The 14,988-nt window shown below is 42.9% G+C and overlaps 2 protein-coding genes across 12 annotated transcripts in view; both read right to left on the bottom strand.

Moving 5' to 3' along the window:
* LOC107264658 (collagen alpha-1(XVIII) chain) overlaps nucleotides 1–3,476 on the bottom strand; it is a 51,006-nt gene extending 47,530 nt beyond the window's left edge. For 9 of the 10 annotated variants that reach the window (XM_015733146.2, XM_015733148.2, XM_015733153.2 and 6 more), the window contains exon 1: nucleotides 2,701–3,476. In XM_015733146.2, coding sequence (XP_015588632.1) covers nucleotides 2,701–2,711 — 11 coding nt within the window. In that variant the 5' untranslated portion in view covers nucleotides 2,712–3,476. Of the gene's footprint in view, nucleotides 1–1,413; nucleotides 1,433–2,700 lie in introns of those variants that run through there. The other variant, XM_025081934.1, reaches the window with a different exon arrangement.
* A 2,289-nt stretch (nucleotides 3,477–5,765) lies between these two features.
* The window catches only part of LOC107264703 (tRNA dimethylallyltransferase), a 28,155-nt gene continuing 18,932 nt past the window's right edge, over nucleotides 5,766–14,988 (bottom strand). The window contains exons 5-10 of one of the 2 annotated variants that reach the window (XM_015733241.2): nucleotides 11,418–11,533; nucleotides 7,088–7,184; nucleotides 6,883–6,996; nucleotides 6,478–6,663; nucleotides 6,222–6,381; nucleotides 5,766–5,909 (exon numbers count right to left, since the gene is read on the bottom strand). In XM_015733241.2, coding sequence (XP_015588727.1) covers nucleotides 6,241–6,381; nucleotides 6,478–6,663; nucleotides 6,883–6,996; nucleotides 7,088–7,184; nucleotides 11,418–11,533 — 654 coding nt within the window. In that variant the 3' untranslated portion in view covers nucleotides 5,766–5,909; nucleotides 6,222–6,240. Of the gene's footprint in view, nucleotides 5,910–6,221; nucleotides 6,382–6,477; nucleotides 6,804–6,882; nucleotides 6,997–7,087; nucleotides 7,185–11,417; nucleotides 11,534–14,988 lie in introns of those variants that run through there. The other variant, XM_025081840.1, reaches the window with a different exon arrangement.

The following is a 14,988-nucleotide window of genomic DNA, read 5'->3' as shown; positions in this document are numbered from 1 at the left end:
TCACGCCGTTCACGACGTTCACGTTGGTTTTGGCACTCGCCCTGGGACTCGCTTAGACGTCGACCGAGTTGAAGAGTTTACGGAAGGTTTCGTCACTTAGCCAAGTTCGTGATGTCACGAGGGAATTAAAAAAACCGGGGTGTGTCTCGGTATGACATCAGGGACCGTTTAACCTCGCGGCGCCTATCCAAAAGTGGCGCAAATAAATCACAATTCGGTTCCCTAAATGACAGGAAGTGACGCTTATATGGCGGCTGAAAAAAATGCTGCGATAACAGTAAGATAAACAGATATATTCTTGTACGAGCTGCACGTGTCGCAGTGGACTACCGAAAGGCCAGATGACATTTATGAAAAATGATTCTGCTATAAGTCTCAACACTTTCCTCAATTCCCATGAGCATAACACTTGGTCTCTCCGTAACGACTGGTGATGCCATCCGCTCAAACGATGAGCATTGATGATCAAGGGAATTGAGGAAAGCGTTGAACTCGATCTGACTCACTGCCAGTATTATGTACAGGGCACTCCAAATAATATAAAGTCATTATAAGAAAAAAAATGTAAAAAAGAAATGCATCGAGCGTAGATATAAAGTACATTCACACGTGAACACGTGTGTAGAGATTAAGACGAGGCGATATTTTTATTTGACCTGCCGACGGACGTACCGATAACACGTTGACGTCCATTACGAGCATTGATCAATATTGCGGGAGCATACGCGCGGGACACCATAAGTCGATGTTAAACCGAACCATACGTAATGCAGAGCTATGTTGCTCAAAAACATTTGGAAAGCTCTGTATAATTTTTCAAAAATATCCTTAAAATATTCCCGGCTCGCAGAGACTCCAGACGCTGCGCCGTTATGTCTCGTTCACACGAGTTACGATATTCGCGGCCTTTGACTTTGCGTCGGGCTATCTATAGAGTGACGTTTAAAACCACGTGCGCCCCCTGACACTGACGTATATCATCGTCAAAACGAGTTTAGTGTTCCCGTACCCAATTACCACCATGCTTTTCCCACGAGATTCAAAACCACTGCTGGGTTATTATTCTAAGGACTGAATAATCTTCGTAAGAATTTTTATAGAATTTTTTTTTTTTTTCACATTTATCTTCTATCGTCCTTGGCTACTCATCCAGGATTCCCTTTTTGACACTCAAACATTTCCAGACCAACTCCTGATCCAATTTACAATTGGAAATAATGCGATGTCGCCAATCATTTATGTGCTGCTTTATAATAATTCTTAATGGCAGCTCGTCTTCTCCTGCAATAATCATCGTCCTACTAATGAAATGGGAAATCAGGCACAAATTACTTCTTCAGCGCCAACGGGATACGTGTCTCTTGTAAATTGGGGTTTCTAGGAGAAAAACATGATTTCGAATGTCGCGCCTACCTGCTGGTCTTCGTAGTGGATAGCTGAGACTACAGGTGCTTCACCAGAAGCACGGTTCACGCAACTATGGAATGCTAACGAGGATGGAATGTCGGAGTACGTTTTTCTTGAATCGCCCAGTAGATTTACATGCGTACACAAGGGAAGACGAGTAAAATCTGAATGAAATTCCAATCGCTTACGAAACCAGCGATCAGCGATATAGGCGTCCACGTTTATGTGCTTAGAAAAATTGCTTTGTAGTAAACTCTGAATGTATATGACTCGCACGTAATCTTATGTCATCCGACAACATTAGCAGCATGTGAAATTGTCTGCGTAGTCAAAACTTGAGCCAAACCTGTTTTTCCGATAAATAATTCTGACCTCATATTCCATGTCGCTGCAATTGACGTTCACTTTATTGTGAACGTATAATACACAGTGGCAGATTAAAGGTCGATCTATTTCCCCACCTTTCCATTGAAATGAGATAATCATCGAATTGGTATGTTAAGCATTATGATACACTCGTAGAGAATTCACTGACAGGGTGGGACTCCTTGGCGGCGAATTAACTAGCGCTTAAAGCACCTACTAATTTATTCGAAAGTCCTGGCTAATGGCTGGAGCATCGATGGCACTGATTAATAACGGAGTACTTTGGGAACGAGATGCTTGGATTGATAACTAAGGAGGCGAAGAGGTCAAGGGTCAAGAAAACTGGGACCAGGATTTCCTTTAACAGGCTTTCACTCTCTCGCTCTCTCTCTCTCGCTCTCTCTCTCTGTCTAGATTTGTCTATCTATATGTCCGGGTACAGAGAATGTAAATCTAGCCGAAAAAGAAACTAGAATTGAAAATGTCAAACATCCTGTCCCTGTCAGGAATACGAAGACTCGTGACAAACCCTCCTTGCATCCCTATAGTCTACCATTGGAAGGTGTATACATCTTACAGTTGGAGATATAAATGAAGCTAGAGTCTGGACCACAGAATGATTCTATACTGTCACGAAGAACATTCTGCCTTGAGGAACAAGTCATTGTAGTCAGATTCTTCCTATACGTTAGATCAGAATGGTCGAGTCATTCAGCTCGAATTTATTTTGAATTAGTTTGACTATTCCGACACGGATGAAAATCCTGACAGTCAAATCATGCAGCCGTTTGACGTATTTCTTATTTCATTGGAATTCTTAACCGGTCACCCGGTAGATCTTTAATTTGATTCCACACAGGTTGGAGACAACTTTTTTCCTCCGCTTATCTCTTTCTTCCTTGTTTTGAGAAACTCAGTGCTACTTACTTAAGACGCATCTTGGATCACTCCATTAAATGATTCGATGATGAAAGTGTAAAGAGATTGACGACTGGGATGATCTATTCTTCGAGTTGGCACATTCCGATTATCCTGTGTGCGGATGCTGGGATTTCGTGTCGCGAAGGAATACGTTGTGTATAAACTTTCTTAATTATTTTATTTCGAGATGATGATAGTAATTGAAGAATGTTATGGTCCAGGAATGTCTTGGTTATTTTGAGAGATTTGCGTTCCCCTGCAGCATCCTCTTCTTCTTAATCTTACGTTTTATTGCTTTCCCATCGTCGCAACGGTATTTATCGGTCCTCTATTTCGGGAAACTTTTCGCGACTAGTTATCTCACTTTCAATTCGACACTCACTTTGTGATTGTAAATCCTTCAATTCCAAAATTTTGCCAATCAGTATGCAATGTTAAAGAATGATGCTCGAATCGATCAAAACTGATGCGAATGATTTTTCAGTGTCAATCATGTCTCAGTGGTATCGTGCAAATTCACTGCGAAATTTGTCTATGCCTCTTCGGTATCTAACAATAACCGTGTATTTCCATTTATCGAATTAGACAATAAAATCTTCCGTTGCCATTGAGAAGTTTAGACACTGTCGATTTTATGTGCTTTCAGGTAAAAAAAAAATACGTGGCACCCTATAAAGGTCCCGTTCACAAGAGCGCGACTTTAACGTGTGATTTCCTCGCCGGTATATTTAAATTTGGTAGCGCACGTGGTGACGGCGGCGTCGTGTTCTCGACTGGCGCCGTCACGACGCCGGGCGCCGGGCAATGCGTCTCCATCTTGCGGTCGTTCATTGGAACTTCATTCTGTGATTTCAAAATCAAGAAATACATGAAATTTGTAAAAAAAAAACTTCATACATTTTTTTTTATGAGTTTAACAAACAATTATCGAAAAATGTGCACAGACGTTATACGATAAAAATGTCGTCGCACTGACTATCTGTATACTCGTAAAAGTGTAATCGGAAACAGGGCTCTGATTACTCGTTAACACTGAACGAGTTCGAGTAAAATCTTTTACGCGAATAAGAAACACTGAGCGTGATCGAGATGTGTGAGATATATCGAGAGCAGATTTCTCCGGGATGGGGAAAACAATAAATATTGCATGACGCATTCAGTGATTGATCATAGATTTAAAATGAATGTGCACTTTATCATGCTCTTGCTGTTTCAAGAGTGATGCTGCGCGCCGGCGGACGGAGAATGAGATGAATCAAAAGCGGATATGACGCATACAGCTGATTATGCTCTTGAATGAGTTTCCTCTTTTCATTCATTAATTCATAATCAGAATTCTATAATAGACAAGATAACCCAGGAGCTCACTGAGGTTATCTCAAAAATTAGAGCGGATTTTTCACGCATCCAACCACTAAATCCGACAAACGGCACTAAAAACTAGGGCGCGGAACACCGGAAGTACTAGGTGAAAAATTTAAAGAAATTTGTACCGAGTGGACCACACCCAAAAAAGGGGGAATACTGATGGGTTAGGGTACCGGACGGTGCTCCGGCGATGTTTGTCCGAAGGTTTTGAGGCTATGGGCTGGCACTGAGAAAAGTCTTATCTGCTCACGTGTTCTTTGGTTGACTTCATTTAGAGTACAGGTGCATTTTGGGACACCTAGTACGTAGCAGTGATCCTGTTAGAGGAACTGCACGTGAAGCGTGGTAGACGGGAATTGTCCTTTGCCTCATCGGCTGAGCTTGCTCAGTGGGTCTGGTCCAGCCTCTGGACCTCCCAACAGGGACTATCAGTACCTTTAGGGTACGCTACGGTCATGGTCTGGTGCAGTGAATTTAACTATGGGTCCATCTTCCGTGTCTTGCGTCCTTCGTATAGGAGTGCGGAACATTGCATAAATGGACTCTCAATTTCTTGATAATCTGGAACCAATCGAAGTACCTCGATAGTACCGCGAACGATCTTAAATAAATATTTTTATTACAGCTATACTAGTAATTCATCGCTTGTATTCTCAGGTTACGGCAACGGAATTTCAGTCCAGGTGCCCCTAGTCATGATTAAAATTCTTTATAGCCTTATGAACGCACGCAACTTCTGTAATCTACGATACACCGTGCACAGTTGTCAATAAATCACGAATCTATAAAACCAGTTTTCCTGGGCTTCACTTACTTAAATGTTTAATTATATCTAAAGAATAAGAGTATCGTAATAGCTTCTAAAGATATCACTTCTTCTTCAAAGAATTCAACATATTCTTTCTCGAGATAGACTTTCACGAATGTTAGTAAAAGAAAACTATCTTTTAGAAATTTCACAAATACTAAAAGAAATTTATTCCAACTCGTTCTGATTATTGTCATTAAAAAAAAATCAAGAACTCAGGATTCTTCGTTGAGTCGGACATTTAATTGAATCTTGGAGAAACCGGTATCCTTCAAGGTATCTTCATCTGGGTGTGTTCGTCAATGGTAACGTAAGCAAGCTCCTAGACTCGTTACTATCTCCTGTGTAGTGATGTTAAAGTACATATATTACTACGGTTTCCGTCTTCCGACTAATGGTAGAATGCAGATAGGTGTACCTAAACTCAAAAAGTCTCGAGACGTAGGCTCGAGTGTTAATTGACATTCTAAAACCAGTCAAGTCAGCCGTACAAGTACTTTAAGCTCCTTATCCCACTGGTAATTCAAAACGTTAAACACTTTTGCGATAAAGAATAGTAAAAGTAGATATCTAACTTACGCATGGCATTCGAATCAATAAATATAAATTAAGGATTGTGAATGAAATGTTAGTACCTTCGTAATCAGTGATAATTCTGCAGAGCCGAGATTGTTCAAAGTATATTTCATGTTTAATTAATGTGACTTACGGCATGAGTAAAGGTAATAAGACTTACTGGGGACATGAACGGTCGTAGGAAATATCCGTAGTAACGGATTAAGACCCATCGCCAAAATATTTTTAAAAAGTTCCAATAACCAGCAGTTCCTGAGATATAGCGTCTCGAAGATATTACAGTCTTTTATTTATATTATATAAAAGTAAAGACTCCTCGTTCAACAGATACCTCAACATTTATTGCTTCTTAAAATGAATATACAAGGTATAAAAGTAAAGTTGATCGACGACGCGATCCCCGAAGATATATTTTCCTGTCAAACGTTACCCCGTTGCGCAGCTTTGGCTGTGACTATAGTATCTGCAAAATGAAAAAAGAATGGATTACTTAAAAAGATGAAAGAACTGGGACGAAGACCAAAAAATTGAAGCATTCGACTATTTATGGATATAAAAAATTCACACTCCATCTGCCGATATGATATCGACCGTCGGTACGAACTGCTTTGCAGTTTGGTATGGACGTTTGATATTTATGAAAACTAAAGACATGAAATTACCATGGGTTGATAACGAAACACTAATTGACAGAAGAGCCAATTACGTTAAACACACAATTTATTAATAATACAATGCGTTGAGGCATTCAAATTGTAAATTTAAATTCACTTACTGCTGATGCTTTCAGCCCATTATTCCTTGGGAGTATCTGGCACCTCGTTTCGTTTAGTTCCTTGCTGTATTTTTTTCTTTTTTTGAAGTACTCTTTTATGCTTAGCGCCCTGAAGATGAGCGTTCCACTGCAGTTCCCCGATTAAGATCCTTTTACAAGTCTGTGCAGGTACATTAAAAACGAAAACAGTGTGATTAGAGAGTTCAATATTTCATTAACCGCAAAATGAATTCTCTACAATTTTCAAGTTTTTTACCTCACAGAAGTGACTCTCCTCGTTGCTGCTGTCCGTCTTCTTCTCGTCCTTCACCTTTTCGTTGAGGGGTTTTTGAGTCGGCGTCTCGCCGTTAAGTTTCGCAGATACTATCGCGACAGCTGGCCCCAGGACGCTATTGTCCCAGAGTTCGACGTTCGTGCAGTCCAAAGAGTATACCGGAGGTACCTGAGGAGAAGTAAAATTCGGTCCTTTATTCTCGCATAAGCAGAATCGGCCAGTCAGCCCTGAAGACTATTCAGAGAATAAGAGGAGTAAGTAGACGAAGGTGAAGAAGGTAGAAAACGAATGAATGGAAACTGCATGCGCTATAAGAGAATAAATGGAAATGACAGTAAAGAAAAATTGAAATAGGAATGTCCGTGAAAAAAAAAAGAGAGTTCATACCTGCCTGTCTGCACGTCGAACGAATCGATTCAAAACCCATCGTTGCTGCTTTCTCGCATAGCGTCTTGTGACTAGCTTCAGATCGTCGATGCCCTGCTGCAATAATTTCTTCCCCTGAAAGAAGAGAAACGATGGTAGAGCTTTAAAGCATATTTACTTGCTATTGAATGAAGCATCAGCTATTCAACAAAATAATTAAATTTACCGTCTCGGATTCCCTCTGTTCCTTGGGAAGTATCAGGTACTCGTGAAACTCTTTAAATCCAATACTCTGGAAAATTCCTTTAGTATAGTCTGGCAATCTGAAAATATTATTCCATTTGATACATTGTTGTTTACGATCAATCGGTCCATATAATTATCATTCAACTTATTTGACTAATGTCAAATGCAACTAAGCGCGGCGCGCGAGATATCGGTTCTCTTAGGAACCATAATCGTAGTTGCCTCAGCCTATATTTCCAGTAGACCAGAATACAAGGAATTGCATTTTACACGCCTGGCCAGCTTATCACGTGGCGCATGATGATAGCAAGCGATCCGAGGTCAGGCGGTCGTGCTTACGTGGCAAGAGCCGCATGGAGGGAAACGGAAGATGGAAAAAAAGAAGAGAGATAGATTTTAATGGAAAGGTGAAGAAAGGTGAGTGACAAACGTACGACATTACTCATTTCAGTCGCGCGTACAAAACATCGAGTGTCTATACAAATTACATATACATATTAAGCCCGATTACAACATGCAGGGAAAGAGGCGAAACATTTACTTAAAAATTTCACAGTGAAGAAATAAAAGAAACAAAGATTCGTATATTGTCTCTCTCGCTCTTATCAATTTTAACAATTATTCTGCTCAAAGAGATATCTATATATATACAGAAAGGGGATTTTCAAGAGTAGCTTCTTCCTAGGTCGGGATAAGTGGCGCACGAGCATAGTGGGATTCCGATGTCCCTCGGAGATAGAATAATTAAATATTTTTTAAAAATGAAATAAAAAAAAAATAAAAAATACAGGGACCTTGACCTTGAAGGACATACGGAAAATCGAAGGGTTACGTGAGAGTCGCGACGGACAGATGGGCAGCTGGACGGATGGACGCATGAATAGGAAAAGGTCTGGGCCCCCTTTTAACACTAATATCGTTAGCATGTAAACCGACGGATATTTATTCAAATATTTTTTCAACTGTTGCTAAGCGCCTCTCGGCAATGCGATATTAATTCCAACGTGAAACGTATAGTTTCAATAATCATCTATCACAAGGGGTTCTCAGTGCCACGATTAAATGATTCCGTTACGTAGGAGCCAATGTGCCAAGCGAAAATGGCTATCGGCCTTAGACTGGACCAAGCCGTGACGCCGAAATAAAAATGACGTCAAATTGACGAAAAAAAAAAAAAAAAAAAAAAAAAAAAAAAAAAAAAAAAAAAAAAAAAAAAAAAAAAAAAAAAAAAAAAAATCCAAAAATGATCTAACCATTCCAAATTATCTTACTACTTGTTCACCCATATGCTACTCTAACAAGACGTCACCGAAAAGACCGCCTAATCTCCAGGAGCACGAAATGCTATCGCTACATTATCATCGCCACAGCCATCACAATTATTAATGTTAACAATAACTCACAATATGCGTAATTCGTAATAATTTGATAAGACGAATAAACAAAATAATCTTGTATCCCGGTCTAGAAAAAATTCTAAAGATCTCCAACATACTTCCATCTAATCGGCATTGGGTATGCAAAGTGAAGGCAAATTAATGTAGGTCGCCCACCCAGTGGAAGATACTTGCTATTTATTCCGTTAACTTGACATTAAATCTTTCACACGAGTGACGAATTAATGACGGTGGGTGTGCGTGGATTATTGAACTGCTTTTTAAGAATACCGTGAAACGAGCCAATTTTATAAACATATCACTCTCGTAAGACTATTGTCTACTGACAGGAAAACGATAAATTTATTTCAATAAGTAAAAAAAAAGGCAGCGCACGTCCATCGCCGGTTTCACTCTTGACGTTACAGAACACTGGTGCCGTTTACCGGGAACGCCGATGCAAAGGCAGGGCTGACGTCACATCCGGCAAGTTTAAAAAAAGCTTATGGAAAGTACAACGAATCTTCATTGAATTTACATAGTACGAAAGACGATATTATAATCGGCTGGAGTTCATACGGATAATTGCGAAGCGTTATTTACTCCTATAAGAACGCACTCGAGAGAATGAGACTCATCGAGAACTTCAATTGCAGCGTTTACAGAGATGCGCAACAATGTGACTCTTGTCGGGTCAAATGTTATTATACAAAAGAAGAGCAACGCAGTGGGTCAAATTGGAACGAGAAACATAATATTTTATAGCGATTAACCTTAACAGAATTGCGATAACCCTATCCGATAAACTATAGCCAAGTAGCATTCAAAGCACTGGACATCTTTTATATCATCCTTAACGAAGCTTCCTAGCTTAGACACTATGTAACGAAATGGAAAGTCTACATTGTTTTAAGGTTTACTACCAACATTAAAAAATACGATAACACTCGATCCTTTGCACTTATCTAAGAAAATTTATCGAACGGCGCCACGAGCTTATCGCGTTATCAATGAACAGTGCGGTGATCGTTGTTTACCGATTACCGAACGAGCGATATGATTTTGATTTTTCATCGAAATCATTTCGATGCACAGATGACGGGGAAGGATTCGGGAGGAAAAAAAAAGTGTAGAATACTGGTTGACTTACGAAATAGCGTATAGTACGATTCGATAACTTATTTTCGTAGGCAAACAGAATATTATAGACTTGTCACGTGTCTTCGCGGGCTACCGAAACTTTTCTGTTACAACGAATCCACCTGTACATACACACCGTTGACAGTAGTACTGTGCACACATTATATTGCTAGTACTGTCCACATAGCATTTTTTCGATAACACTTTACAGATGATTCGTCGAGTTACTCTAATTCGGTCGATTCTTTTTTGCTTTTCATGGTAATGACTTTCCAGGGACGCGTCTGGTTATTATTAACAGACAGTTATTTTCTATTGGCAGCAGATCGTGGCATTTCTTCTTCGAAGTGACATTACATATCGATAGGAATGATCTATGGATAGACGATACGACGAAATAGGAGGGAATGATAAGGAAAGGTAGAAAGAGCAGACTGATAAAAATTATAGGACAGGGAAATACATGGAAGCGCGACAGGTAAGCGGTATTAGATGTAACAATGCACGCTGGGACTTTGATACGATTGACGTTAATAAATAAAGAGACGAGTGAGGAGTGAAGAAATGCATGCAAATACATATATGGTTTCAAGCGCATTAACAGACACAGTACAAACTTCGAATATGGTTAGAAATTGCCGTGTTGACATTAGGTATAATGAATACGTAATATTATAGCTACGCAACAAACAATAACGCAGTTGCAGGCGGCGCAATAGCAGTTGCGTAAAACGTTAATGTAATGTGTAATCAGAGCCAAAACTTTTCGTTGGCTTCTAGCTTCGCGATTCTTCCCATTGGCTGCGTTTCGCTTTTGTCGGAAAGCCGATATCTCCGTGAGTCCTTGAGTCCTTGAGGATCGATCGGACATTTTCGCGACAATTTAATCTCTTTCTGCAGTCTCGTGCGTCGCAAACGGACTCGGAAGATAGAATTTGCAGAACTTGAGTTCGTGAAAAAAAACAGACGGTACACGAGACGCCGGTCACCCGATTCTTACGGAATTCGATGACTCGGTGTGAATCGTCCCGATTCTCAAGGCGAAACCTCCGATTTCGAGTAAAGCAGAGACTGCATATAACTTTGAAAAAAAAATATATATTTTCCTGCCTCTTTCGCATAATGCTAAATTTCCGGAACTTCCGTCCCTCGCGATTTCTCTTGGCAATTGTGTTCGAGTGCACGAATAATACTGATTTTCCGGGATTCCGTTCTTGAGGTATAACGAAATCTTGGACCCGTTCGAACATCCAGGTCCGGGGCGTTCCTTTGAAAGGACAATAAATGAGGGAGGTTTTCGATTTTTTTTTTTTTTTTCAAATTGAACCAGAGCTTTTTTTCTCACAAAGCAAAAAGTCACTGAATAAGAGGGTCCTTGGTCCCATTTTCAATGATCCTCAGACCCTGGGAAACGTGCTCTCAATGGAAGCCAGAAAAATACCGCGAGGCTCCATTATTTATTTAAAGCCGAATGAGGCAGCTACAGCGCATTTCTGGTCCTCCGGCTCCCAGTCCCTTCACGTCCGTATCCGGTCACGGAGTTCCGTGCAGCATTGGGCACTGCCTGATTTCCGGGCACAGGAAGGTCCATTCACGATGCAAGCGGCGGCGACTCTCACGTGTCGAACCAGGAAAACGTGGCGCGCGCGCGCGCCGCGGACACAAGTGTGTCCGAACGTGCACGTGAGAGACGCGAAATGCATGTGTGAGAAAATTGGCAATAATGCTTATATCACAGCATAAGGCATTAAAGCGTCTTATCGCGTCTTACAGCATTTCCCTAGAATGGCTTACGCATTATTCTTAAGCCGATCCTGATTGTAGCGCTCATGAAAATCCAAAAGTTCCTTGACCAATCCGGCCTCCAGCATAGAGTCGACTCTGGCGTTGAGCCTGTCGTCTAGGATTTTCTGTAAGAAAAGAAAAAGTCAAATTAACATTGAAAATGTACAATGTCGACCATTAGAATAGTAAACACGTGGATTAATTGCGAGGTTACTCTACATTAAGCTATTGCAGCAATGTCGAACGAAAGATACCAAATCCTTGATATCAATCTAATTTTTTCTCTTTGAAATAGACATACCAGCCGATAGTCGGCGTTTCATTGAAAAACCAATAGCAAGATTACACCGCAGCCGGGAGGGCCTTGATAATACCTTCGATCTCGTTTGTATCGACTTTTTAATTTTTTTCTTTCACTACCCGCAACACCGACAGCCACAAATACGATGGCAGCGCGATTAGAGTGAATTCATGGTATCGCCAATTACATCGCCAAGAAAAATGCTGAAGGTGCGCGCAACAGGTAGAAGCGTATCGTTCCATGCAGATACTAATTTTCAACGGTGAACTATCATTAGGCGGCGCTCCACCCACACTCGAGAAAAAGGCAGCCTAAGAGACTGTGGAGCATCGACAAATGGGATCGACGGGGAGCAGAATTAGCGTGGCTGTGCGAGAAATAAACTCGCGTCCGAGAACAGACTCTTCCGAGACGATTGGAATATCGCGCGAGGGCCAGACGATGGGCAACGGTACAAGGAACCCGCTCAACTTTCTTTCGCGTTTACCTGACCCGGTATAGGCGATCGCGCCTGTAGGATCGACAGGTCCGTTCAGATTCGTTCGGATCAGTTCGGATCAGTTCGGATCAGTTCGGATCAGTTCGGATCAGTTCAGGTCCTCTCGTCGGGCGAGCAAGTAGCGCAGGCGCCTTTGGTTTTTCGATTTCGTCTCACATTCGAATCATATTCACAATTTCAATTGCGAGAGTCATAAGTGACCAAGAAGCACTCTGAGCATTGGTAGGTCTTTGAGAATTCTCGAAGTCATGCGTCGCTATGTGCAGTAAGAAATTATACCAGGATCCGCTTGGTCAAAGGAATCAAAGAAAAATTAAATATTCAGGATCCCGATAAGCAAGCGTCTATTAAATTGACCTTCCGTCAGACCGAACCCTCCATACGGTATAGTACTATAGCCCATAGTCGTTCGGGGGTAACAATGTACCTACGGTACTAATGGGATGCGAGGTAACGTACTGACAGGTAAATCCTAAAAGGTAGGTGGTAGTAGGTATCTATAGTAGGGAAGCAGGTAGATCTGCAAAAGATCCTAGAATACGGATGAACGGCTCGTTTATGTAATAAGCCGTGTCCCTTGATTTGGTTAATTGTCGGCAACTACTTAACTCGGCGACTAGTCCAACGCGAGATATTCGCAAACAGCCGAACAACCCAGGCACGCGCTGCGAATGGTGCCAAGGCCTGCGGGACGCACGTGTAGACGGCTTTTCCCGCGCCTTTTTAGATACCACCAGTGCCAGAGTTTTTCGGGGTCTCACGTTCCGGGAGTTACCGAGGACTTTGACAGCTGCTCGGGTGGGGGGGGGGCCCCTTTGCCATTCGGTGGGACCGAACCGTCGCGGATAACCGCAATCAATGAAATTGCTCGAAAAATGCAAGCAGCCCATTGGCAGAGTCACTCGAGAGGCTTCGACGAATCTCCAGTGTAGTGGAGATAAGACCTGCTGACTTAGAACTTCTTGGAGGTTAGATTAGACGCATTTTGCACGGGTCGATATAGTATCGGGACGACTATTTGCACAAAGAAATATGCGCAGAATATTCGCGTATGCCGCTCAGGTTGATGACAATGTACATAATGTCTGGAGGTTAAAGGAGTCACAATGACAATGTCTCCTCGGCGAACGATTCCGCGGATCATTTTTCCACGCGGAACGTCACGAGATCAGATCGCATCAATTCTTCGACTGCTGATCTCAGTCGAACGGCCTCCCGTTGCGGGCAAATTTACGCAAAGGATCTTCGTGGCGTCATGGGAGCAGAGAGTCGCGACAGCGGCTTAACCTTACCGAGAATCTCACGATAACGAGACCCGGCAGATAGGCGAGTGCGGATGTTGGGTACAGTGCGACGTTGAGTATGTGCGAAGAAAGGACGATTGTAAAGAGAGGGCCGTAGAGACGCGTGCGCGACTCTGTCGGCAGAAGCGTGGGTAGGCTCGGACAAGTGTCGCCGTAAAAAAAGATCTTGGAAAAGTGAATTTTCGCAGCGGCGTTTTGACGTTTCGCCAAGTGGCGCGAGCACGCGAAGGAAGTAAAGTCGCCAAAGTTAAAAATAAAGCGGCAGATGATGTCGCAATTGTCGCGAAAATTAGTATCGACGATTTTTCTAGGCGACCGTGTCTGAGGAGGAGCTTGAAAGAAATAGAGGCAGAGAGAGAGAGAGAGAGAGAGAGAGAGAGAGAGAGAGAGAGAGAGAGAGAGAAACGAAGACGAGAGAGGGAGGAGGACGGGGGGCTCGAGCGTTGTCCCCTTTAGAGAATTTCCAAAACACCTGAGGATCTCTGGAAACGTCGAACTTCGTGAGAATCCGGCTAGAGACTCTGCCAAGTGGGACAGGCGACGCACAATGTAACTTCCTTCCCCGCTTGGAAAATCGGGTTACACTTGTCTTTCGGTCGGCGATTTCTTATATTTTTTGTCTTTTCCTTCGAGGCAGCTGAAAAAATACGAGGGTTCCGCTCACGAAGCGCAACAAGCGAATTGCGCAACCACCGTCTGTCTGCTTCTACACTGCCTTTCTACTGTCAAAAGCGCAACTGCCCTATCAGGCAATGCGTCCCCGTAACGACGCGCGTGTTAACGTTACGTCGCAGGGCGACGGCGTACGCGACGTTAATTCGTAAACGAGGATCGAGGGAAAAGACGAAACGCGTTTAGCATCACGGAAACTGCTAGCACGGAATTCCAGTCCTACGAGGGCGGCTTCCTAATGGAGCGACCCGAGCGAACTAAATGGCCGCACGTACTCGCGTCTATTTTGGTGGCAACCCGATAGGGCGCCGGCATCCTTCTTCATGGAGTGAAGATGGGAACCCGGGCACCGCCGTCCGCTGTCTGGCTACCTAGGAAAGGGCTGAGAAGTCGAGGGGTCCCAGGTCGCCGCTGGGCCCCGAGGGAATTTCGCCTGGCCAGATCCTCTCGGGTCCAGACCTTTCCGAGAAAGGATTCCGGTTGCTGAAACAGCGGCGACCGAGCGGACGGAGAAGGAAAAAGTAATGGGAAGAAATACTGGAGAGAAAGGCTGAGGAGAAATGAGAATGAGAGAGACGTCTCTCTTGCTCGCCCCTGAGATCCTCTCTCCACTGTGTTTCGCTCTCCTCCCGTCGCGACGCTTCGGCGAAACTTTCGGACGCCGTTTTGCGCGTCGCTCTGCCTCGCGGGCATCGCGTTGCCGGAAATGCCATGCGTGCCTCCGGCAAAAACGACCGCGGCGAAAATGCTGACGGCAGCCTTAGCAGCCGACGAGTCGCACTGTTCGGGGTAGACAGGGAAGAT

Source organism: Cephus cinctus, unplaced genomic scaffold (assembly GCF_000341935.2).
Source record: "Cephus cinctus unplaced genomic scaffold, Ccin1 Ccin1_scaffold0189, whole genome shotgun sequence".
NCBI lineage: Eukaryota > Metazoa > Arthropoda > Insecta > Hymenoptera > Cephidae > Cephus > Cephus cinctus.
Note: the sequence above shows the minus strand (reverse complement) of the source record. Positions and strands in the feature narration are given on the sequence as shown.